The sequence below is a fragment of the Aptenodytes forsteri genome, unplaced genomic scaffold (assembly GCF_000699145.1).
Source record: "Aptenodytes forsteri isolate BGI_AS27 unplaced genomic scaffold, ASM69914v1 Scaffold305, whole genome shotgun sequence".
Classification (NCBI taxonomy): Eukaryota; Metazoa; Chordata; class Aves; order Sphenisciformes; family Spheniscidae; genus Aptenodytes; species Aptenodytes forsteri.
In genome coordinates, this window is record NW_008794904.1 from 284,314 (window position 1) to 309,648 (window position 25,335).

Sequence of the window (25,335 nt, forward strand, 5' to 3'; positions counted from 1 at the left end):
TTTTTGTGTGTGGTTTGGTGTTTTTTTTTTTTTTTTTTTTTTTTTTGGAAGGTCACTGAAAAAGTTACTTGGAGGTCAATTACTCTAGAATAGTACTTGTTATACATTTGTCTGTCATAGGAGATTCCAGAAATCTTCCCTTCTGCTTAGGGGAATATTTAGTATGTCACACGATGCATAGAAAGCTACCAACTCTGCATCCTCTATTTAAAAGGTCTCTGTGATAGGTTAAACTATCAGGAGCTTGCAAAAGGCTTGGTCTGAAGCCTCTTTGTCTCCCTTTTCCTGGAATCTGAGTAAAAAACCTCACTCCTGGGATTGAAAGAGATGCTGGTTGGTCAGTGTTTGTATACAATTTGACCAAATCTGGGTGTCTGACTTGTTAACTTGATGAGTCACATATACTAAGAACTTCGTATGTCTGAGAACTGCGAGGCCTGAAGCAAATTCTGGGAACTGAGGATTTGGTGAGACTCTTGGACTAGCTCGCAGATAGGAGGAAAACATAGTTGTCTACCAGTAGTTCTCAGTGCACGGTGGGATTGTGTTGGGTGAGCAGTGGTGTCACTAGGGAACGTGAATTTCTGGTACATTGGTCTCTGCTAGATCACTACTCCCACACCCGGAGTATTCATATAGCCTGCTAGTTGGATACCAGCATGTTCCTGCTGTTGCTTGTGTGTTGTTACCTTGATATTGTAAGCAACTATTTGCAGACCCATCAAGACCTGCATGCAGCTCAGGAGCTGGTTCTGGTAAAAGACAGGGATAGTTATAGAGTTCATTGCAAGGCAGCGAGTGCCTCCTCCTAGCTACATGGCTAGCTATATATATAGATTTAAATGGGGAAGTTGTTGTTCTAACTTTAGATCTTAATGGGAAGATCCGTCTATTCTAATGTGTGTTTGTCCAAGGACGTTCCTACACAGACAAACATGTTATAAAGCAATTGTTATACTTTTGGTTTCACATATCAATTAAAAGTAGTTCTCAAAAGGAAAGCAATCCATACTCGGATATTTTTCTGATTATTACAAGCGGAGAATGAATGTGGAATGAAACTGGTTATTTTACCCAGAAACACTACCAATATTAAAAAGCTCTATTTGTCATTCAAATTAGGAGCTTGAGAGGAGTGAGGTTCTCAAGAAGGGGAAATGTGCTACGTGGCTAATGAAGCGTGAAACAAGTGGAGGATGGGGAGGGAAGACACAGAGGGTAGTATTCCTGAAAATGTGTACTTAGCCCATCTAAACGCTTCTCTGAATGATTTAAACCTTAATTTTCTAAGTATCTCTTTAACCTTGTTCTAGTTGTGTGTCAACTTCTAATCGATAGAGATCTCTTCTTTCCTCTATATCTGCATATATGAAAAAATATTTAGTTTTCTACAAACAGCATCTGACCTAGGAATGTTTTTTTGTTTGAACATGTGATGCTGCTCATTTCTTCTACGTTCATGGTCCTGAGCAAGTTGCTGTGGTCATAGCAACATCCCGTGTGGTTTTGTCTTAACAGAATGTGGTTAACTGAAGTGAGAGCAAACTGAAGAGAGGAAGGTAGAATTTGAGAATTCTTTTCAGCTATCCAATACACATAGTTTTTTTGGGTTTTTTTGGTGGGTTTTTTGTTTGTTTGTTTTTTCCAAATGTCTTCCTACTTGTGGCAGGAGAACCAAAGAGGTTGCTTTGGTGCAGGTGCTCTAACATGCACTTTATAGTAAGGCAAAACCTGCTGGTTATATTGAAAGTTTTTATTTAAAAACATCTTAGGGTCCCTGACAAATATATTAGTAATTTAGGAAAAAGTCTTGCTTTTTTATGTGGAGAACTTCAATATTTTGTTGTGTTATGTTGCATGTGAGCATAACAAATAACGAAATTCACTGCAAAACAGGTGAATCATTGTCATTCTTGAAAGAGGTCATATTTAATCTGTTGTGGAAGGAAAGCCAAAGCAGTGCAAAACAATGTTTTCCAGGATCTTTTAGCCCAGCTCTGAAACACAACTGTCAAGGAGGACTCCATTGGGCTGTATTTGAAAACAAAAGTTTTCATCAAAGCAGTTGATATCAAAAAAACATTTTTCTTTCCCCACTAGAAAATTGTTCTGTCGGAGAACTTTCTAGCAGCCCTAAAACTAGTGTACACCTCTCAGTAACAGAAGCCATATCTGTGAGGTTCTTGGCTGCGTTTATTTGTTTTTGTTTTCTATATTTTTAAATAATCTCCCTATTTTCTAGTCTGGAGTATTTCAAAGAGAGAAATTGTATCGTAATCAACAAGAGCTTTTTAACAGTAGGCATTATTTCTTGCAAGTGAAAGAGAAGCTGCTGCAGAAATGAGATGGAGAAATTATTATGGTTTAAACTATATTTGAAAATATGTATGCCTTCGAGAGCAAAGCTTTTAAAAAGGATTGTTTAAACAGTAAAACCAAAACTGTGCTCAGCTTAAAAGGAAACTGACTTTTTTTTTTTAAGTAAAATAAAATAGCTGTGACTTCCAGCAGTCTGAATTATTCTCTTACAGTACCAAATACAGCCAGTAGATGCCTGCAAACACCGTAATATAATTATATCTGAACACCTTTAGAAATAGCGTATGTAATAAGTTTGCTTTGCCATTGTGAAGGATCAGTAGTTAACATAATATCCAACCTTATTAACATATAAGTTAAAATCTCTCTTCTAACAAATATAGCTATAATGAAAATAGATGTGCAATACTAAGAACGTTCTGAGAGACAGAGTAGCTCTTGCGTGTAATTATAGTAACATGTTCACTTCAGCTGTATTTCGATTTTCTATTTACTTATTTGCTAAACTTCATTCACTGATGTATATTAGTACCTAGAAGTGAAGCAACATAAGAGTGTGAATATGGTGAAAATCAGTAGTATATTAAACTCAGTAAACAAAAAAATGATCCTGTGTATTCTTCATGCTTAGCATTCACAGTGGTTCCTTAAGTCCTTGTATAAAGTCTATTATAATAATTTATACTTTGGGAGGAAAGTGATTGCAGTACAAAATCTTTATGGAGAGCTGACTCTTGGACTCTTACTGCATCTAGGTCATAAATCTTAGCAGTATATCTGAATTGTCTTAGTCAGAAAACCAATTGATCAAAGCACAGGGGGGACAGGAACAGCAGCGTTAACTCTGGAATCTAGGAATTGTGCAGAAGTATTTCCAAAGTGTTACATGTCTGCTCGAGCTTTCCTCCCTGTTCCCTGCCCCACCTTCCCCCACCCCCCCCACCCCCTGGAATACTTAGGTTAATTAGGTTAAGAGATGAACCACTCGAAGAAAGTACTTGTAGCAATTCCTTTTTCCTGTCTTGCTTTTGTGTTCGATTCCTAGCTGGAAATTAGCAAATTTTGGGAAAATTTGCTGTGATGCCAAATGATGTTTTTGAGACATCGTTCCCCTCCTGCCTCATTTAGCAGAAAAGTATATACCTGATCCAAGCTAGAGGATTCTTGTTAGTAATGACAGGGTAATGGATTTTTCCAGAGAGTGATGACCCCCTTTCAGTTCAAAATTAGGGATAAAATCAGTGAATTTATTTTTCTTGTTGGCTAGCCACTGAAGGAGTGGGGAAGGAATAGAAAAATTCTTTGGAATTTTCTGCCTGGAGAAGGCACAATTTTTTCCCTTGTCTGATTCTGTTCTACAAGTATAATAATTATATTTTTTTTAATTATGGTTCTGTGAGATAGTCAATGTAATTTACTTTGGCATAAAATTGCAAATTTAAGAGTGTGATATTTTGCAATATTAGTGTCATGAGACAATTTATGAAGTGGTATGAAATACATGCATTCTATCTCACCATGGGATTTTACTCTGTTTTAGAAGGCAGTAGGTGTGCATAGACCCCGAACAGTGAAGTTGGTGATGTGTAGGTAGTGAAGTGGTTTATTTATTGATGCAGTTTTATTAATAGTGTGGTGAATTTTTAGGAGCACAGCCTGTGCATGTGAACTTCCTAAACATCACGGCAAGTAATACTACCTGAGAGACATTTAATGTTCCATGAGTTATTAACTATTTCTATTGCATTTTTATTACAGGAAGTGTTCTCAAAGGGAATAATACTGCTCTCTGCTATAGCAACAGTAAGAGTTCACAGGGAGAATAAATTTGAAGTGGTCACATCCCATAGGACTTTTGTCTTCCGTGTGGATAAAGAAGGTAAGTAGAACATGTATAATTCTAATGATTGTCAAAAAGCCATGTAATCACTGCTGATAAATCATGTTTGTGAAATATAACTTGTTATATTACCAGAAATATTTCTGGAATCCAGCTGTTTTGGGCTCATAAAGTGAAACTGGAGATAACTGTAAGCTTCGTAAGAACAACTGAAATTGTTGGGGAATGCCTTTTAAGAATATCAAAATGAGAATACTATTTTTCAACTCTCTTGCTTCCTCCCCCATCCTTCCCAAAGATTAATTTTTCTGGATGTTCCTCAGGTCTCACTAGCAGCTCTTACAGCCTGTGTGCTCTCAGCCATCTGCTCCAAGTCACCACTTGATATAAAATTGACAAAGAGCAACAATGAAGTTGGTTTGAATGTGGTGCTGTCATCAGAGGAAATCTGGGGTTTTCTGTGTCTTTATTTACTGCCTTATACGGTATTTTCAGCCATGTATTGATAGAGAACACAAATGTAAATTGTAGTAGGGAAGTTAGCATGCCTTTTAATTTAATGCTTTATCAACCTACAGCTGTAATGTGTACAATCAATATCAGTGCATGTATGACTTATTTATGGAAACAATCAAATAAAATGGAATACACAGGGGAAAAAAAGATATGCAATATGTATTTACATCAGTACATGCTAGACCCATTATAGCTAAGGGTCTCACAGCATTTCCATTATCAAATCCCATTTTTATGGGTTATAGCTTGGTTGTAAACATTTGCTGTAGGCTGTAACAGGAGTGCAGCATCAGTGAACAAATCAATCTCATCAGGTTTGACTCAAATAATTTCAGGCATTTTTATGCCCTTAGCTGAGTTAAAAAGTATGTCTATTTTTATTATTTTTGCTTTTCTCTTCCAAATTTATTTTTTTACTTTTTTATAAATTGGAACATAACCATCTTAGTGCAGTACATTTTGTAGGGCCGTAATTTGTTTTATGGACCGTTGCCTTTGAATACTATAAAAACATTAACAACTTATACTGACTTATAAAATATATGCAGAGCAACCGCTTGTTATACATGAAATTGCATTTTCATTCAGTATATAAGCATCTTTGGACATAGTGGCCTGTCTGTAAAGCTATTCACTTAAGGTTAGAAGTGTGTGTTGTACAAGTAATTTGGTCCTTGCTGTATCCAGAGCTGGATGATATATTCATAGTAAATCATGTAAATAACCCTGCTTGCTTTCTGTTATGTGCACAAACTGTTACTTGCTGCTATTCCTTCTGTGGATTTGTGGTTGGGAATTGTTCTGCGACTATTCAAAGGGTACTTAACTTCTTTTCAAAGATTTTGAAATGGAGACTTTTATACATATTTCATCCTGTGGACCTTATTTATTAACTTACTTTCTGCTGGAGTATTAAAATAAAGGATGCTATAATTGTCTTCATTGATCTGTGTCCCTCGATAGCAATGTTGGTCTGCAATCAGTGGATTATAGTGCTTGTTTTGTTTGCTTTCAGTGCTCTGATTTATTATTTTTTGGTATATCAAAAATACACTGTTTTTGGATTGATTTAAATATCTAGAGGGGAAAAACTCTCTATATAATGCTTTGGAAAGTTTAGAGATATTTGGGGGCAAAAAATTAAGTAGTTAGGTGATAGCAATGAATTACAGCATAATCTGCTCAGATGCAGCGAGATTTTGTTTAACTGGAATGAAATACCATTAAAACCCCGCAACTTTTAGAGTCATTTGATGCCCTCAGCTATACTGAAATATTCCAGTGATTTTTTCAAAGTACTTTAAAAGAGCGTGTATTAAAACAAAACTTCTAAGAGAAGCACTTGGATCACCTTCCCTGTGCTAGTCTGTCGGGCTGCTATCTTCCTCTTCAAACTATTTTCTGATGCTTAAATTCATGTATTTGTTCCTTCTTGTTGCACACATGACACTTGTGAAGTAGGCACGGTGCTCTTTGCAGTGTTCGACACTGATTGTGTCAACTTATATATACTGTGGATAGAACTTTACTTCCCTCCCTGCCCCCGCCAATATATTTTACGACCTGAATCTTTCAGAGCAAAGAGTTGAAATATTCATGAATTTCCAATTGCATGGGGCAAGTCTAATTCATTCAGAGTATTCAGCATTAAAGTATATTGATCTTAGTCTGGTGAAATAGCTGAACATAATGAAAGAGACTGAGTGGAACTTTATTACTTCACCTACTTGTGTTCATGGATTTGTAAGATGTTAAATTAATAATGCATGCAAAGATATTCAAACATGCATTTTCTTGATTACTCGGTACCCTTGACAATATCAAGCTTAACCACTACACCTTAATGCAATAGATTGTAAATTGCCAAATGTTTATGCTTAAAAGCATGGCCAAACATAGAATAGCATTGGGGATGGCTTGCCTCTTTAGTGACAGATGATATTTAAGCTCCCTGGTTTTTGCTTACATAACTTCTGTAGTTCTTTCCCATTGATCTGGCTTCCAGAAGGTGAACATGCCACCTGTCTATCACCTCAGTCTTTAAGCTGTCTGAAATTCAGCATCTTGGAACTAGTAGTCATGATTTTAAGAATCTTGATCGTCAGTTTATATAACTTCTCAAAGTGTGTTTTGATTGCTATTTGAATGGCTATCTTTGCTAACATCTCCACTGATACGGACTCTCGTTTTTATTTCCACCTCCTCTTCAAGGTGGATGTTCTCTCTGACGTGGTATAGCTATACCATCAACCAGCATAGCATAGTAGGAAGAGGAGGAAAACAAATGTGGTAGAGAAGAATGGAGCTGCTGCTTAACCATATGTCTTTGTCTAATTTTTTTTCTTGTTTAGAAGAAAGGAATGACTGGGTTAATACGATGCTCAATGCCTTGAAATCGCAGTCTGATAATAACTCTCAGTCTCGAACTTCTGTCGCCCCTGAGAAAAGTGGATATCTTGAGCTGAAAGGATACAAAGCCAAAATCTTTATTCTACTTCAGGGGAATACTGTGTGGATCTGCAAAAATGAGCAGGTAAGGTTTTTTTATATGCTTTTTGTGAATGAATGCTTATAAAGATGATTTAACTAGTGAGTTGGAAATTGATGGCTCTTTGTGAATAGGTACATTTCAATATAAATGCATATCTCTTTTTATGTAGTACTTTATTGCTGCAATTCTCAGAAGGCTTCAAAAAGCAGGAGAAGTATCATTATGTCTATTGTACGATAGAAAAAACGAATATATAGTGAGGTGAAGTGAAAAGCTCTGAGTGTCACAACAGGTTAGTGGCAGGGCTGAGATTAATTCGCCCTTAAAATTTGTGTCATAAGCACTCTACTAATTCAGAAGGCTTATTTTGTGCACTGGTTTCACTGTCCTATAATACGGTGCTCTGGAAAGTGTACAGAAGTAGATTGTGGTATTTAAGTGATACTTCAGCTGAATGTTCAAAACTGATCATCTTTGTGTTTTTAAGAACCTAGATTGACCACTTTCTGTTGTGCACTGTAATATATTAAACAAATCCAGTATTAAAAAACATGAACTAGGTCTATTATTTCATCTCCCAAAATCTAGGGGTTTTTGTTTTGTATTGGGTATGAATATATTATGATGTAAAGTAGTTGGCTGTGGAACTCTTTAGGATGCATGTATAGGCAACAAATGGGGATAATTGGGTTCAATGACTGTGTGAACTAGTGGAAGAAAAATCTATTGCAGGACATTAAATGGAAGGTATTATTTCTGTGTGAGGAAATCAATGACCTGTGAGTAGCTGGAACCTGGCATGGCATTTGGGGGAGGTGGTGTTACATGTTTGCCTTGTTCTCACGTTCTCTCAAATTTATGTACCGACAAACTCCTGTTTCAAATATGAATGGTCCCTCAGTAGGACTTGTCATTTTGGAGTTGATCTCACTTCCTCTCCTGTTGTCCTCTTAAGTGTGAAATTATTTAGATGGGCTTGGGGGACCACATAATGTTCAATATTAGATCTTATTATTCTTTCCCAGGGAATGGCAGGAAATTTGAGACTGAGAAAGACCTTTTTTTTTTTTTTTTCTTTCTACTTACTGTGCTCCAAAGAAGTTTTATTTGTCAGGTACATTCTTTGAGGTCAGTCAACAACTAACTGATCAAAAACTTGATGCAATTTATGGATTTAAGCCTGCAGCATGTGTTTTTCGGAATGAGCACCGTGGAGAGGAACTGGTCTTCATAGTTGAGCACAGTACTCTTTAGCTATACTGAAACCCTCAGTCTTGATTATTGTAATGAATAGGTGACCTGCAAGTTAGTTTGTTTATTTCAGTAAAGTCTACAGCTAGAGGTCTTTAAGGAGGAACAAAACCAAAATGCAAACGCCACCCCTCCACCCTGAAACCCTGTACTTCACTGAAGTTCTCTTACGTCATTTCAGTAGAAAGAATGAAGTTGACCAAGTTACTTTACAGTCTCTGCCTGTGGGTTGATCCACAATGTGCTGCAGTGCTCAATGTTACTGTTCCGTCATGGTGTTTCCAGGTATGTCATCAGTGAGAATCCCTGGAATGCATTCTCATCAATGAGAGTCCTCTCTTTGTGGATGTTCCTTGTAATGAGCCACTTTTGCCTTCAGAATCAATACTGTATCCATCTTACGCCCCTGAATACTTTTGAGTGCTCCCTTATGGCTGTTATGAGCTGCTTGATTAAGGGACAAATGTGGTACTTCAATGAGGTATACAGAATTGTGGAGGAATTTCTTTTCCAGAGTGATAGGTCATTTGAAACTAGCTATGTTCCTCTTGAGAGTCTCAGTACCAGGCATCTGATTTTTGCTTTCTTACTCTGCCTGCATATAACTGTTGGGAGTATCTTTCTTGCCTCAAGTAGTCCCTTGATCTTTCTCTGTTGATATGGGGCACTCCCAGTTCTGCCCACTACGCAGAGTGAGTTTTTCTGACACTGTTATGTTATGTTAGAAAACTGTTCCAGAGCCATTCACCTTTGAAGGGTTCTTGATTGCTCTGTTACATGTTTCAGGGTGCAGATTATGACTGACTAAGATAATCTAAGACTGTTGTCCCGTCCCCCTCTCCCCCCAATCAGTTTCCTTTCTTACAGATTTTTTAAAATTCCTATTTTGTATGTGCATGTGTGTGTTAGATCTATTGCTTATGTGGCTGTATGGTAAGTTGTATCAGCTCTGCCCTTTCAACATCATAGATTTCAGATTTGCTTTAGCTGATCATGAAAGAATACCCTTACACAGCCTTTCTACTAGATGTTTATTCCCTTCTACTACATGGATGCTCTGCAGAGATCACTGACTTCAGTGCAGCAGAAGACAAACCAAAATCAAGCCCTGAAACAGAATGAAGGTTAGACATGCTGCCAGCCTGTCAGCTCCTTCTGTGTGTATGAAAATTGCAAACAATGGTGCAAAACCAGCTTCTTCCCAAAGCTTGTTTACTTAAAACCAAAAATATCAAATGGTCCTAAGATTCCTTTTTAGATCCTCCGTTTGAACAAATGTCTCTTTCTTTATGCGATTTCTGGCTATTTGGGAATCAGAAGAAATAGCTTCTGTCTTTAAGCTTTCATAGTCTGTAATTCTTCTCTCAGTACCTCTTGTGTTTTATTTTCAAGTTGAAAACAGAATTATTTTTACTGCAGCACTGAAGAAAACCCCAATAATACAGCACTAATCCATTAGAGGGCTCTGTTGTTCTAAAAATCTTTCCCTGTCTCAAGTTTGCGCTTTAGCCAGTAATTACCAGGCAAATATGTCCAGGGATGTCCTCAAATCCTGTTCATATTGGAATTTACATCTATACTAGAACGACTCCCAGAGAGACTTAGAGGGGTTTATTATAACTGCAGTGCTAAAAGACACCTATTTAGACTTCTTACAATGTTGAAATGAGATCAGATCAAGCTGATTTATTGATTTCTATTAAATTTGGTAGAGGAGAGTCCACTGTTACTTTAAAAGATTTTTCTTTGTTGTTAAAAGTGGAGAAGATCCTATGCCAAATCCTAACATAACCACAGTGAACTTTGTGAAGTTCAGATTGAGATCAGAACACATCTCAGGCCCATTTCTAGTTAAAAAGTGATGGTTTAGCTCAAGCTTCTGGCAGTGATATAGTGCTAGTATGAAACCATCAATTTCTTTGACTCTCCATGTAGTGTGAATTTCTTAAACTTCCTCTCTGGAGCAAAAGTGAAAAATAGATCATACAGAATCAATTTGTTCAACCTGCAACTTGCTGAAATTCCCATTTCTATTTCAAAATCATTCGTGCTTAAATAAAAACATGTCATCTGATCCTTCATGACAGCTCAAACATTGGCTTGAAATGTCAGTCTGCTGTGGTGGTGCCAGTGATAACCTCCCCTCTGTGATCATCAGAAGGGCTCTGACAGGTGCTTGCCTGGTCTGCTAGAATATATCCCCTTTGTTAGGGTGTATTTAAGATTCGGAGGTATTTAAAGTCAGGGAGGGCCTAGGTGTCATAGTGTTTGCACTAGAACCTGGCTTTGATAAAAAGAATTCAGGATCCTCTTTGTTACTGCCTTGGGTGGTTCTGAAATAGATGTATTTACCTGAGATGTTTGAGGAAACTGCCAAATATAAAGACTGGGAAAGGGTAGGTATGGCTGTGTGCCATAATTATTTGTGACTTTTTTTTCCTCCATGCATGACTCCAAGTTAAAGCTTGAATAGTGATGAGTATTTTCTCTGTTATGTACAAGAAATAGTATCCATTTCTTATCAAAAACCTCTTGTTTCATTTTGGCTCAATGCTCTTATTGATTTCAGAGTTTTTTTAGTTTTGTCAAAGATTGAAATGATTTGCTCTGTGGCAGATGGAAATGTTTATTCATGTTGAGTGAACCAGTAAGAGAGTGCCTACTAATTTTCATTTCATCTCTAATGCTGATGTTACATTTAAAGCAAAACTGGACAACGTCAAAAGATGTGTTACAAGAAATTATATTAAACAAGTAGAAGATGGCAAAGGGGGTGTATATATATATATTTTTTATATATATATATACTTGAGTACTTGAAGGGAGACAATCTAAACGGTCGTATGTTCTGCGGAAGGGATGTGTTCATGTATCTCTGTGTGCATAAGAACAGAGATGTGTTCTTATCTCTGTTAAGAAACACAGACTTAAAGGGGAGTGCTTTGAGCAACCTGATCTAGTGAAAGATGTCCCTGTCCATGCAGGGGGTTGGACTAGACGATCTTTAAAGGTCCCTTCCAACCCAAACTATTCTATGATTCTGAAATACAGTGCCAGAGACGATGTGGTTGAGATTCAGGGGCAGACTTAGAAGTCTGTGACTTTTTGGTAATAGCGATGGGCGTTTATAATGATCCTCTGCAAGGGGATTTTTCATTAGGAAACGTTCTGCTTTTCCCTGGAGAAAGTGTAATCCTGGTTAATAATCATGAACATGATGGATGAGAACGAGAAACCCTTAAAAAAATGAAGTGAAGGATCTATTAAGTACAGTAGAAAGTGTCTAACAATGGAAGGTGAACAGAGAAGAGTAGTTAAATGAAGTCCTGAAGATGAGTAGTAATGATTGTCATGCTAAAGCAGCATGAGAAAGCCTTTTTAATGTATTTAGATTCTTCGTTGTATCATCGTGATAATATTTGTGAATACGAAATGAGTCCAAGGTGATGGCAACAGCAATATGAAAGAAGAGTTGAGGAGAGGAGTTGAATGTAAATTGAGTAGAAAGCAAAACAGTTGCTTAAAGATTTTGAGATCTAATGAGGAACCCTGAGCAAAGCAACTGACAGTTTTGGAAAGGAAGTTAGGGAAAGAGCTGGGAGATCAAAGGCAATGAAAGAAAGCGGGAGGAGGAATGGGAAGACCTTTCACACAGTTGATAGGTGGTTAAGTGAGAGGAAAGAGAAGTGCCTGATACGCACTGGGGTGGGGCAGTGGAAGGTGAAATTATTGAGAATGAGAAAACAAGAAACAGTGTCGTCTGCGTCATTGTGTTCCCCCTGTTCCCTATCCCCACCCCAAGAATACGTGTCCTTTTGGAGATTTTGTGGTGATAAGCTGTTATTTGTAATGATAACTAGGAAGCTCTGTAAAGAAGGAGTTCTCTACTTGATTGCTGGTGCAGACTATGATCGAACATGTTTACAAACACATGAATGAGCCTGGCCCGGAATGCCTTACGTAGGTGGAGGTGACAGAAAAACAAATGAACATTTGTTCTCCTTTGTCCTTGTTTGATTCATTCAGGCTTTACTCCGGAACAATACAAATCTGTAGCGAGATGTTAAAAAATAAAAACAAAACAACCCAAATATATACCAAATATGTTGGAGGGGGAAAGATTATGAACAAATGTTTTAAGATACAGATACACTGGTGACTTGAAGTGGAAGAAAATGATCTGGCCTCTTTTAAATACGGTTGTTTGCATCAAGCTGTAGCTGGGATGATAGATTAGGTCATATTCCTAATTTTCCAGCAGTTCCTTGGCAAGAAATTAATTCCAGTTGTCCACACTCAAAACTATGGCAAAGATCAATTGCTGTGCATGACATCAGAAACAACTAAGTAGGAAATAACTTGAATTCTGTAAGAAAGCTTAAAAACTTCCTTTTTTGTTTGTGGTGCAATACAAAGTGAATGATTACAGGAAATTATGTTGGGTGGGGGGAAAGGTTTGTGTTGTTCTGACCATTACTTCTTCAATTTTAAACTAATGGCACTCCTACTCCAAAAAAGATTAAAAAAATAATTTAAAATAATACGCTGTTAAAGTAAGGTGGTTGAATCAGACAAGAAAAATGTGTCCGTGACCACCTGTACAGGGAAGACCTACATTTTACATTCGAAAATAATTTTGTGGGATGTTGTTCTAGGTGTTGAAGATATTATTAAAGAACATGGAGAAGGTCATAAACAGGAATACTATCAAAGAAAAATTAAAAGGTTAATGTTAAGCTCTTCTATGAGCAGTTAAATTAAACTTTGGCTATATGAGGATTTTTTTTTTCTTGTTTATTTGTTTTTATGCTATTAAGATCTCATTGAGATGTAAGTACACCTAAAGCAATTATGAAACATGATAGAAAGCCTAATGCTTCCACAATGATCAAAAGCTTCATGATTAATTTGATTTGGGGTGGAGGCTGGGGAAGGAGGAAGGAAAATGACGAAGTTAGCTTCTCAGTAATGCTCAGCTGAGCTTTCTAGATGACTAATACATATACAGCCAGCTACCTTGATCATGTAAAAATTAGCAGTGAAGAAAAGTAGGATTTGTTTGAATATTATGAAGAAAAAAGATTTTAGAGTGTCACAGCACATGCATAAACAATTGAAGAAGGTTTTAGATCTACTTGTCACAAGGTTTTAACACTATTAATGCTGTATTGGGGAAATCTTTTTTTCCTGTAAGACTACTGGAATTACCTGAGAGCATTATCTATCACTGTTCATGTTACTTGCATTTAAGAACTACTAGCTTGGCTTCAAATCCCATGGTAAAATAATCTATTGAATCAAAAGCCCTAAATATAGGAAGCAGGGCATCACTATGTGTACTTTCATTTATAATGGTAGACCAGGTCTGCATGCATTTATTTATTTTAAATTGCATGAACAAGTTATTTCTGCATTCAGTGAACCTGAAAGATTGTATAATCAGTGTGTGTGCATATATATGTATATATACACTTAGATAGTGGAGTGCTTTCTTTTTTTGTGTGTGCAACAGGAAGGATTGAGATGACAATGAAACTGAAGAAAAAGTACTTTTCAGGAATAGTTAGACCTCTCTTTTTTCAATAGCTTAATATACCATGGAATTAAATGCAGCTAGAAAGTCATTTTACTCCTAGTTGATTCCTGTTTAATTGTAAACATATCAGTCAGTTCTCACAGGAGGCATGCTGAAGAATTACTCAGTAGCTTTGGTTTGCTTTTTCTCCTTTAAACTGAGGGCAATGTAAAACATGTTTTTCCTATCCATCTGTTACTTCTATGCATTTGCCATGTTTGGGACAGAAGTAGCTTTAAACATACCAGTGGCAACACTGATTACTTTTTTTTTCCCCTCAGCCTGCATCCTTTATTTCAGGTATTAAATTAATTAGTATAGCTGAAATACTAATATTTATGTAAAGTTACAAAGCCGTTACAACAGTGAAGAGCAGAGTATTTCTGAGGCAGTGTAGACAACATATCCTCACTGAAGTGTTCATTCCACAAACTTACAGATAGGTACAAACATATATTATAATAGTGTACGTGAATTCCATTTCCTAATTAGTTAAAAATAGCATGATATGCCATTGCAAATTTTTAATTATTTAGCATATATGTTCTGTTATCGACTTGTCATTTTTGAAATCTGTTACAACTCAATTAACTAAATGCAGTTTATGAATTTAATCTTAATTAAATTATCTTTAATCTTAAGTTAATTGGTGTGGCAGAGCTCAGACAAGTAATGTCACAAAAGGATATTTTTGTTTTTGTTACATTGCCTATATGATAAAGGGCTAAGTTGTATGGATATCATTCTGTGAAAGCTAAACTTTAGCAGAGAGGTGAGACTATACTTTTGTCCAGTCTGAAGTGGAAAAGCAATGTTCTTGAAGACCTTGGGATTTGCTTAATCTATGATGAGTATGATCAGATGAGCACTGGCAGTCACATTATGATGATTAAAATGTTCTCCTTGGTTGCAGTACTAAATAAAATGGATTAGTGTGCACCAGCAGGAGACCAAAGAGTATGCCTGCAATTCGTTAATGTGCCTTGTAACTGACACTGTAATGTCTAGAACCCCAAGCACTTAAAATCAGGTGATTGATCATAATGCATTTAGCTTGCAGTAGCTGAACAAGCAGGAAGAGCACAGTGTTCATGAAGAAAACTGTTTTGGCATTCATGGATTTCAGATTCATTGTTAGTTCATGATGATTTTCAAGATTGGGTGGTCTCACTTCAATCTCTGTTGGAGTTCATCAGGGTAAGAACCATTGGAATTCAAGATGCCCAGAATTTGTAGTCATCCCCCCCTTTTTTTTTCCTTCATACTATTTCTCCCCCCATCTTTTTTTGTTACAAACAATTAATCAAACAGTGGACACTTGCTCCAGAACTGTTGTCTTCTGCACAATGTGCACTAAAAATGAGAACAGTATCTTTGGCAGTGGAGAGAGAGCAGGTTGGCGTTGCGATTGGACTACTAAAATAATTAGGCCATTTGAGTTTTCATCAGTTATGAAAAGTGGATGATTTAAATAAGCATTATAAAGATGATGCTTAAAATACTGAGAGAACTTTAATATCATTGTAGCTTAATTGACTTTTTAATCTTTTGGACCTTAAATAAGTTGTTTTTCATTTGTGCTGGTTTCTTTATGTTGTTTGGAGCAGTATGGCATTGTTCAGATAATAACAAATCATTATTTTCTTTACTCCGCTATCTTACATCTATAAACTTTATTCTAAATAATTGCACCATCCTTACAGCAAGAGGAAGGAAATTTATTATTTGCAGCATAGTAAGAATGTGGGGAATACCCCAGTGTGCTTTCTCAGCAATAATTTCTGTCCCTGGTTAATAAATTGCTAGGCCAACAAATTTGAACTTAATCAACTCAAACTGAATTATTGCCTTATGAAACACTTCAATGCCATTGTTATTAAATGAAATTCTTTCTCTTAAATATTTTGCATGCAAAATAATATATGGTTAGAGATGGCATGTTTTAAAACTCATTTATTAAAATCAGTATCTTACAAATATTTCCAGAGAAGTTCACTCAGAAGTTATTTCCATCTCAGCGTGTGGGTCAGACATCCCCCCCGCCCCGAGATCCACCAGAATGATTGATTGATATCTAACACTTTTAAAGAAACATTTGAAAAATGTTACATGCACTGAATTGTAGCAAAAATCAAGTTTTGTTACCTTCATTTAAGGTGTAAGGTTGCCAAAACCTGGAGGGCATGTGAACAGGCCTGGACAGTTGAGAAAGAAAATATTCAGCTTAATAACAGAGAAGATAGAAAGCAATGATTCAGGAAATAAAAGGTGGAAATAATCTTGTTTGGTTTTTTTAAGTGATGCCTAGTGACATTAGTGTGTTTTGAGCATTTCAGACAACTTTTATTTGGTTGGGGTTTTTTTTTGTCTTTTGGGGACCTTTATGTTGTACTTCAGGACGAAAGGAAATGGCTTCAGGTTGTGCCAGGGGAGGTTCAGGTTGGATACTAGGAAGAATCTCTTCACCGAAAGGGTTGTCAAGCATTGGAACAGGCTGCCCAGGGAAGTGGTTGAGTCACCATCCCTGAAGGTATTTAAAAGATGTGTAGATGTGGTGCTTAGGGACATGGTTCAGTGGTGGACTTGGCAGTGCTAGGTTAATGGTTGGACTCGATGATCTTGAAGGTCTTTTCCAACCGAAATGATTCTATGATTCTACTTCTGCAGTATTTTCAATAAAAGTTGCTTTGAAAAAAATGTTGAGCCAAAGAATGCAATGGCTGATGAGTGTGTTTCACTCATGAAGAGAAACACTTTAATTATTGACTTTGCCAATCATTTTGGGGATTCTTATATCTAATATTTAATTGAATATTACAGCTCCTGTCCATTTCTTTGTTTAAGGTGAGTTAGGCTATTAAAAAAAAAAAAATATACTGCTGTCCATTGGACAGGACTCCATTTTGATTATGGCAAAATTATTGTCTCTGTCGTGTACCGTCCAATATTTTCAAATTCTACAGGTTTCTATACTCCGCATCTAGGCAGAGAGGAGTCTATATCCACTGTACTGCATTTGTCCACGTTTATACATGTCTACGGTCTTAAGTCCAGGGTGCAGAGCTGTGTTAGGGATACCTGAGTGAGGTTTGAAAAAGGTCTTGAAGCAGTGTGGCTGCATTAGTATAATTAATATGGCTTTGTATACTGCTTCCTGTTCTACAGTCAGGCTGTCTGGCTCTTGTTTGAGAGGCTCTGCAGGATGTTGTGTGATGATGAGATGTGTGATGTTTTTTCCAGCCGAGGGCTGTAATTCCTTGCTATGGGGTCATAAAGAAGTTCAAAGGCAGATAAAATGACAGCAGTCAGCAACAGCAGCTCGGTTCCTGCAACACAGGAGTAATTGCAGCCCATTATTACAATTGACTCTCACTTCTCTCCCCTGAAGGAACTGAGCAGCTGCCAATTTACTAGGCTGCAAGAAAACTGATGAGCCAGGAGATGGGGATCATAACAAAAGTTGAGAAACTGATCAAGGCAAAATTCATTAGTCCTGAGTAGCCATAAGAAGAGAAGGAAACAGAGCTGACTGGTCATCACTGATGCCCGGGTAGGAGATGGATTCTGACTTCCAGTTGATTTGTTTCACCTTGCACTTCTTTTTTTCACAAAGAGAAGTGAGGGGGATTCTAGCATCTTTTGTCTTATTTTGTTTAAAACAAACCAACCACGCAGCAGAGGTGCCTGCCATTTTTATGACTTACCTAGGAAGGGCTTATTTCACCCTGAATAAATACATCAGCTGTTTCTCTTTGTGTTTTCTGTGTGCTCTGTAATCATTTCTCTGTGTTAGGTATTTACAGGTTTTTCACTTTCCTTCTACAGCTAAAACAGGATGATACATAACTTGCTTCCTGTTCTGTTTTATTCGATGACAATGTGCAGCTGGTAAAACTAAGAAGTCTGATCTGAGGTCGATCTTAGGTATTTTCACTTGCTTACGGTAAATGTGTACAATTAGCAGTTTAGATGTGAAACTTGTGTGTCTTTATTGGTGTTTGCACCAATAAATGCTAATGCAGAAATAAAAGGGCTACATCTACACAAGCTCTGTTTCAGAGGGTCTGTTTCTTCATCCTTCTCTCATTGATGAGTTACGGAATATCAGAAACATATCTCTTAATATATGCAGGTGGAGCTGTACTGGAATTTTAAAGGAAGAAGAAAAAATAAAGGTTAATAGAGTGCACTGTAGGTACAAACCCAGAAGATGTTACCTCATCATAGTTATGCATGATTCTGTGGTGCTGGCTGTTCAGGCCTTCTAATTGTGCAGGTCTTTCATCCGCAGACCTAAATTTCTTTCTTCTACACTGCATGCAGATGTATTTTAAAATTAACCTTAGGAGGCCTGTGCACGTTTTGTTCTAGCTGCTTGTCCTTCTAAATGGAAAAGTTAAAGATGCATTTTCAGTATATACAAGGCAGTTTAAGGAAAGCTGTTGCTTGTAGGATCTAAACACAGATACCTGGGGTTAATCTCCAGCTCTCTGAATGTCGGTTGGAGCTTTGCCATTAATGTCAGAGTTGCCAGTGTTTCATTTTAGTCCAGTTTTTTGTTTCATTCCTGAATGAATGTTGTTTGTCCTAGTTTCTTAAATGGCATGGTCATGCTGGGAAAATATACCTCCTTGTAACTTCAGTGTGTTTGCAGATTGCAGCTGCCCATCCTTGCTAATATAGAAGGATTTTTTGGAAGATTTTCTGTTCTCAAAAATCATTGTAGCATGTTACAAGTCTCCCCACCCGCAATTGGTACAAAATGCTGCTGCTGGCTTTCTGAATATCCTGAAATGGGGCAAGTTTATAATTCTAATTCTAGTTCTAATTTACTCTTTGCGAGATTTTCTTTTACGTTGTTATCTTGATCAAGCCTTTGCAATTTTGGTGCAACTTCTGTGTGATGAGGTGCACCTGCAGACCTTCAGTTATGAGCCAGAACAGCTTTTTCATAGCTGTGCTTCACATGACATGAAGTGGGTTTGCTGGTGCTAGGTCACGATGTTGCTGTTAGATCAGCCTGTAAATCAGTGCTTCACTTTTTTTGCCTCTTTCCATGAACAAATTGGTACTGTAGGTGCTGTTCTTTACGTCTCTGATTTGTAAGGCATCTTGACGTATCTGAACACAGTAATATGTGTATGTTTCAAAATAATTTTTATTTTTTATTTGTTGCATGATTTTGAAGGCTGTTCTAATAGAATATTGAGGAAACAAATTTATAAACTTGCAAAATGTGAAAATTAAGCTTCTATTTGCTATATTACTCAGAGTTTATTAATGGTTTGAGAATAACAGTTTAAGTAGTGATCAACCCCCCGTTGCCCCACCCCAAGAATGTGCTCCGAAACAGAGTTAACATTGCTGTTGACAAGTTTTGCTTTTTCAGTCTCTCATTAAATTCAGATGAGCAAGATTTATTTCTTCCTTGTGTAAGGAGATGGATGGGAGTGAGAGACCTGAGAAGTGAAAAGAATGCAGGAGACAGGTGGAATCATTACACTACCAGGGAGCCACGTGTCTATAGCTTATTCTGGGTTCTACAAGACCTTCCTGTATTGTTAATTGTGTGACAATGGGAAGCTCTGTGAAGCAAACAGAAGATAAATGTAGAAATGGTAAATGGAGATAATTTATTAAAGATCATGTAATTTTTAGTGTTCTTTCTACCCACTAGCTCTCTAGTTAGTAGCACAGAGTATGAAGGTGGTTTTAAAGGAGTATGTTGTGGGTTTTTTGAAGGGTTGGTTTTTTTGTTGTTTTGGGTTTTTTTTTAAATTTTTAATTTGTCATAGTATTTTCTTTTGAGTATGGTTGCTCTGTGTTTGTACAAACAGTTTGTATCTTTCTATAGGATGTTAGCCTTTGTTTCTCATTAGCAGAAAATAGTTTCATTGCAAGCTTGAATTTACTTGATTTTCACATAAGGTGCTTCTAGCTCATAATTTTTGAGTTTTTTAAGACTGATATTCATAAAAATTTAGACTGTAACGTTAATTAAGACAAAGGCCTTATGGTTCAGTAAGGCTATATTAATTCTAGACCCAGTCCTGAAACATGAGTATAGTGCAGATGTTTTAGAGCTGGACCCTTGTTCTATTTTCAACTATAATTAAAATATTTGAATAGCTTCTCAATAGTTGTGTGGGTTTACTGTTTGAGTTGTTTGAGTTGTGAATGCCTTTGGTTAAATTGTGTAGCTGTGATGGTTGCCCTTTTTAACTTTAATCATTGTAAAATCAAAATTTAAAAAAGTCACTAAAATCAGATGGTAATGACTTTTAAATGAACTCATAGTAAAACTTATTTATGATGGATTTACTAGGAGTTCAGTAAACTCTATAAGCATCAATACTCTAGCTATTTCAGTATTTAAGTAGTGAAAAGTAGATTGCTTCTTTGTAAACCACATTGATTTGTGAAAGTCTCTTTTACATATTTACTTTTATACTAATAGTGTTTTCTTTATGCAGAATCATTACGCTCATGACAAAAAGCCTAGGCAAGTATGAAAGTAAATAGCTACTAAAGAGTAGCTGTGTGTGTGTCCATTAGTAATTTTGCTTTACAAAAATCAAAATACTTTTAGTGCATTCATCAGATATTTTCGTCTTTGTCTCATAAAGACAAATTAGTATGTGTGAATCTAAAGCCAGCAGAAGAAAATATTTTCTTTAAAAACCCCAAACAAAAGCCAAAAAAAACCCCACTCTATTTTTGGTTGAACTAAATGTAAGGAGAATGTCATCCCAGGAGAGAAGAATGCTGAAATGACTGACTGGGTAGGAAAGATTCCTGCTTATCAAGAGCCACTGTGCAGTGTTGCTGTTGTCATGGCATCAGCCCTCTCTTGGTCCAGGCACAGAAGAATGTGTGGCAAAACTGTTGGTGCTGCTGTCCCTTCAATGTTTTAGAATAAATATTACAGAAGTAGGAAGAATTCACAAATCGTAGTTTGGTCTCCTTAGGTTTCTGATTCTAGGTGTCAGTGGGAAGTTGCTGCTTTACACTGGCTTCTAGAAAATGTACCTCCGTGGAGTCTGAGGCATGTTCTTCAAAGTGTATGTTCATGCATGCACACATTCAAAATATAGTTCTTCTACTAAACATGTATTTATAGCTTCCATAAGAAGAAAATTTGTTTTCTATTTTGGTTCAGATATTTCAAAAGTTTCTGAGTTTCAAATTTTAAGCAAATCTGAAATTTGATGGGATTTAATGTCTTCTTTCTGCCAGGGTGAATGTTTCTTAAACAGATGAGAATTTATACCATCTGGCCAAAAGCTCTTGTGTGGGTCTTCCCTTAGCGTATTTTTTTTCTCTTAAAGATCATAATGTCACTTGTTAAAATGCAGCTTTTCTCTTCATGGTTCTGTGAGCAGCAGGTGTCTAAAATCTCCCTAGCTGGAAAAAGTACTGTTAGTGCAATCCAGAGCTTTCCATATTTCACTAAAATACTCCTAATAAGGGGGTTTTGTGTGTTTTGTTGCAATTTGCATCATCTCAGAAGGGCCATTCAGTTTGGTAGGATCAGAAATCTGAACTGTTTTTTTTATTAACATCAGCAGAGAAGTCCCCTAGTGATCCAGTTATGATAAAATGGGTACGTTTGGAATTTAGTGTATTTGGAAAGCCATAAATACTTTTTTTTTTAAGATTTCATTATTTCCATCATAGTTAATCCCACTTGAATGGCACTTTAAAAAGTGTTGAATTTTTTTTTAATATTTTTTTAAAGTTAATTGTCTTGTAAATATTTTGAATTTTGCAGATTACTTGGAGATTAGATTAATGAGTAAAAAAAGCTTTGGAAAACTTTCTCCATCAGGAAATGTTACTTTTGCTAATACTTATTGAAAGAGAAATTATGAATTATTTTTACTTGTGAAATATGATGTCACAGAATTGAATTTTATTTTACTAAAGTAGGAAGTAGTAAATAAAAAGTTTTTATATGTACAGTGAGGACTAATTGTTTTAGCACCTTTCTGTTTGCAGTCAATAAGTAAAAGCATTGTGCTTGGTCGATGATACTTTTTATAGGTCGATTTGTTTATCTCCACAGGTAAATTTGGAGGAAAGCAGGAACTCCATTATTTGGAGATTTTCTTGGTTCATTAGGGGATCTTTGCTGGGGGTGGGGTGGGGTGGATCATACCAGTTTACTCTGTTTTCCAGTGACAACTGTACAAAAAGTTCTATAAAGAAGTTCATCAATTTTGCATGACCACTGTTCTGGATTTTAACATGTCACAAACTCCACAGGTAAATTTGGAGGAAAGCAGGAACTCCATTATTTGGAGATTTTCTTGGTTCATTAGGGGATCTTTGCTGGGGGTGGGGTGGGGTGGATCATACCAGTTTACTCTGTTTTCCAGTGACAACTGTACAAAAAGTTCTATAAAGAAGTTCATCAATTTTGCATGACCACTGTTCTGGATTTTAACATGTCACAAAAATGTTCACAATCTGTCCTTCCTCTACGAGTTCAAACACTGTTAGCAATTTGTCTGGACTATGAATACATAACAAGATCTTCGGTGTGTATGTAAAGCTTCAGCAAGAAAATGATAAAGATGTGAATTCAGAAAACCATAATTGTACGTGGTACTTATAAAATACACAGATCCTTCTTGTCTCCAGAGAACGGTCTTCATAAATCTTCCAAGAAGGTTTCCAGTTGTGAAGTACTTCCAAAGAAGTGTCCAGATGGCTACTTAAAATATTAGTAGCTATGTTTAAAAATGTCCTTGTATGAACAAGATGTGCTCTGGATGCTCCTTACAGGGGAAGTGTTTAAAACTATGTGTCAGTTTGAGATGGTGGCTATAGGGATACCTGTTTCAGCTAAACGGGGAACAAAAAAAATCATAGGCAGGTGGAAGGGCTCAAGCAATGAAAGAGAAAAATTGAGGAATTTCTAGGTAATGATAGGTTTTGCATATGTTAAACTGGCATCCCTTTGGAGTTAAAAATGTGTGAAGCGAGTAGCAAGAAATGAACTCTGAAATGGAATGAATTTCCATGTCTTGTGAGTTATATATCTTAAGGAACATGATTGTCTCTTTCAGTATCAGGCAATGTTATAAATGGCCATTGGAATAAGACTAAAGGTGAAAGCCTTGAGTATGGGCTGTACTTGCTCAGGACAGGGTTTCAATTTTATGTTTGTGTTTATTTAGCTGCACTATCCTTATGTCATCTCATGATGTTTCATGAAGCAGCAAAAGTAAAGATCATACCCCAGGCAGGCTGCAGTTGCTTCAGCCTCTCTAGCTATTAAGATCGTGATTTCTGAATGAGCTCCATGCTGCGGAGGAGCCCTGCTGGAAGGGAGTTACTGTAATTGTTCAAATTGGAGCTTTGTCTGCATTAGTCTTTCACATGGGGGGGTGGAGTTGGCAACAAAGAGAGCAGTTTTGTCTCTCTTGCTTGATATCTGTCAGGGTATTTGGGAAGATAGCAAGACAGGTTTTGTATGCAGTGTTACCGGCTTGCTTTTGATGCTTGGTTCTGTCTTGTGTGCCTCAGATGCGAGACTGTTGCTTTCCTAGGATGTTGAGTGACAAGGAAAAGAAAGCATGTGCATGCAGAATGGCGTATGCTCTGAATCACACTTTCTGTACCTCAGCTGAACTGTGAATTGTAGAATAGTTGAAGAATTTAGTCCTTTCAGTATTTTTCTAAAGCAGCAATGCAAATGACTATCATACCCTGAAGTCATGAACTCTACTTTCCAGTAATAGCTTTAAATTGCTTTGTGTTAAAATGTGCAAGTTTATGTAGAATTCAGTTCCTTACATTGATGCAACAGCTCACACAAATTGTTTCAGAAATAACAAAAAGGTTATTGGTCCATCACTAAATGGCATGCATACAAATTATTTGTAATGGCGAGGCATGGTTGCAGCATGGATATTTCTTTTTCCCTTTCAGTATGTTTCTGCACAAGTGAGAAACTTGTGAATATTTTGAATTATAACTTTTCCTCTCCCCTCTGTCATCTTCTTGCTCTGTTTTTGAGGACTAAGAAATTGAAACTTTTAATTTATGTATTTATGTATTTGTTCGTAGCTGTTGTCTTTGAACATCTCTTTCCAGATTGTATCATCTTGTCTTAATTCACTGTGACCATACACTAAAGCCTTTCTTTCTGGGACTGGAGAGGAAAGGAGTGGGGAAAGTTAGTGTCCATGTCCTCTGCTCTGACTTAGGTTCCTTAAATCTTGTTAAGACCCGAGGTATTCAGTGGCAGCTATTATGTTGAATTTGATTGAAGCCAAGCATCTATCTAGAGTAAAAACTTACTTGGGGTTAGGCAGGGGTTTGTGCACCAACTCTAAACATGGGAAAACTGGGCTTATTTCTAAAACTTTAATTTCATCCAATTAAATCTATACAATTTAATATTGTGCAGTAGATACTATAATATGCTATTTTCTTCCACAGGATCACTACCTCATTCAGTGCATTGTTTACTTAGTAACTGTTCCCTAATTTTAATTTCTTTTCAGTAACCTGTGCCTTTTGTTATTGCACACTGTTGAAAAGTGCCTTCCAGAAAGAATCCTTCACCAGTAAAGGTTCTGTGAGGAAATGATCAGTAATTGCTGTATTTGGCTATTTGAGGAGCAATGATTAATTTATTTTTCATCAGTTCCTGTTAGGTAAAGGAACATGATTGCCTCCTCCATATTACCACACAGTTCTGAAAAACAGAATGCATGATTCAAATATCCATATATTTTGCATTCTCTGTTTTCTGTCTTTTGTGAGGGGGTTGGGAGGGAATAGTTTTCTGTCAAACTATACCTGCTCAAAATACTGCTTTCATAGGTCTCAGCTGAAGTTCCAGTTGCTCAGCACTTCCGCAAATCAAACCCTAGAGCGTAAAGTCAGGTACTAGGAAATGAAAAATGTACAGTGAAATGACTGTATGCTAAGGCTTTTGATTTACACTGAATAGAAATTGGCAAAGGCAAAGATAAGAGCTAACTCTCCAGGATAGTATTCAGTCACTTTAATTATGCCATCCTCCTTTTTTTGTATTTTGCAGCCTATACAGGAAGGGGGCTTTCATTTTCATGTGTCCTAGATCCATCCCATACAACAAGCAAGGCATGAGCCTGATGGTGCATAATCAAGTGATTTAAAATTGTATTGATACTGCAAAATACACACACGTAGCTGCTGAAGTGAGGATTCTGAATTACTTCTGTAGTAAGTGAATAGAGAGATTTGTAACTTACATGAAAAGTAACATCTAAGGTTGTAACTGCCTTAGAGTGTTGGTCAGGAATGCATTTTTGAAACAAATCTCTTAGTTGTCCCCACTTTTTATGG

General features: G+C 36.7%; 1 protein-coding gene across 1 annotated transcript in view; it reads left to right on the top strand.

The window, feature by feature from the left end:
* The window catches only part of ARAP2 (ArfGAP with RhoGAP domain, ankyrin repeat and PH domain 2), a 130,051-nt gene that overhangs the window by 21,151 nt on the left and 83,565 nt on the right, over window positions 1-25,335 (top strand). The window contains exons 7-8 of the mRNA XM_009275152.1: window positions 4,078-4,198; window positions 7,027-7,208. Coding sequence (XP_009273427.1) covers window positions 4,078-4,198; window positions 7,027-7,208 — 303 coding nt within the window. The remainder of the gene's footprint in view (window positions 1-4,077; window positions 4,199-7,026; window positions 7,209-25,335) is intronic.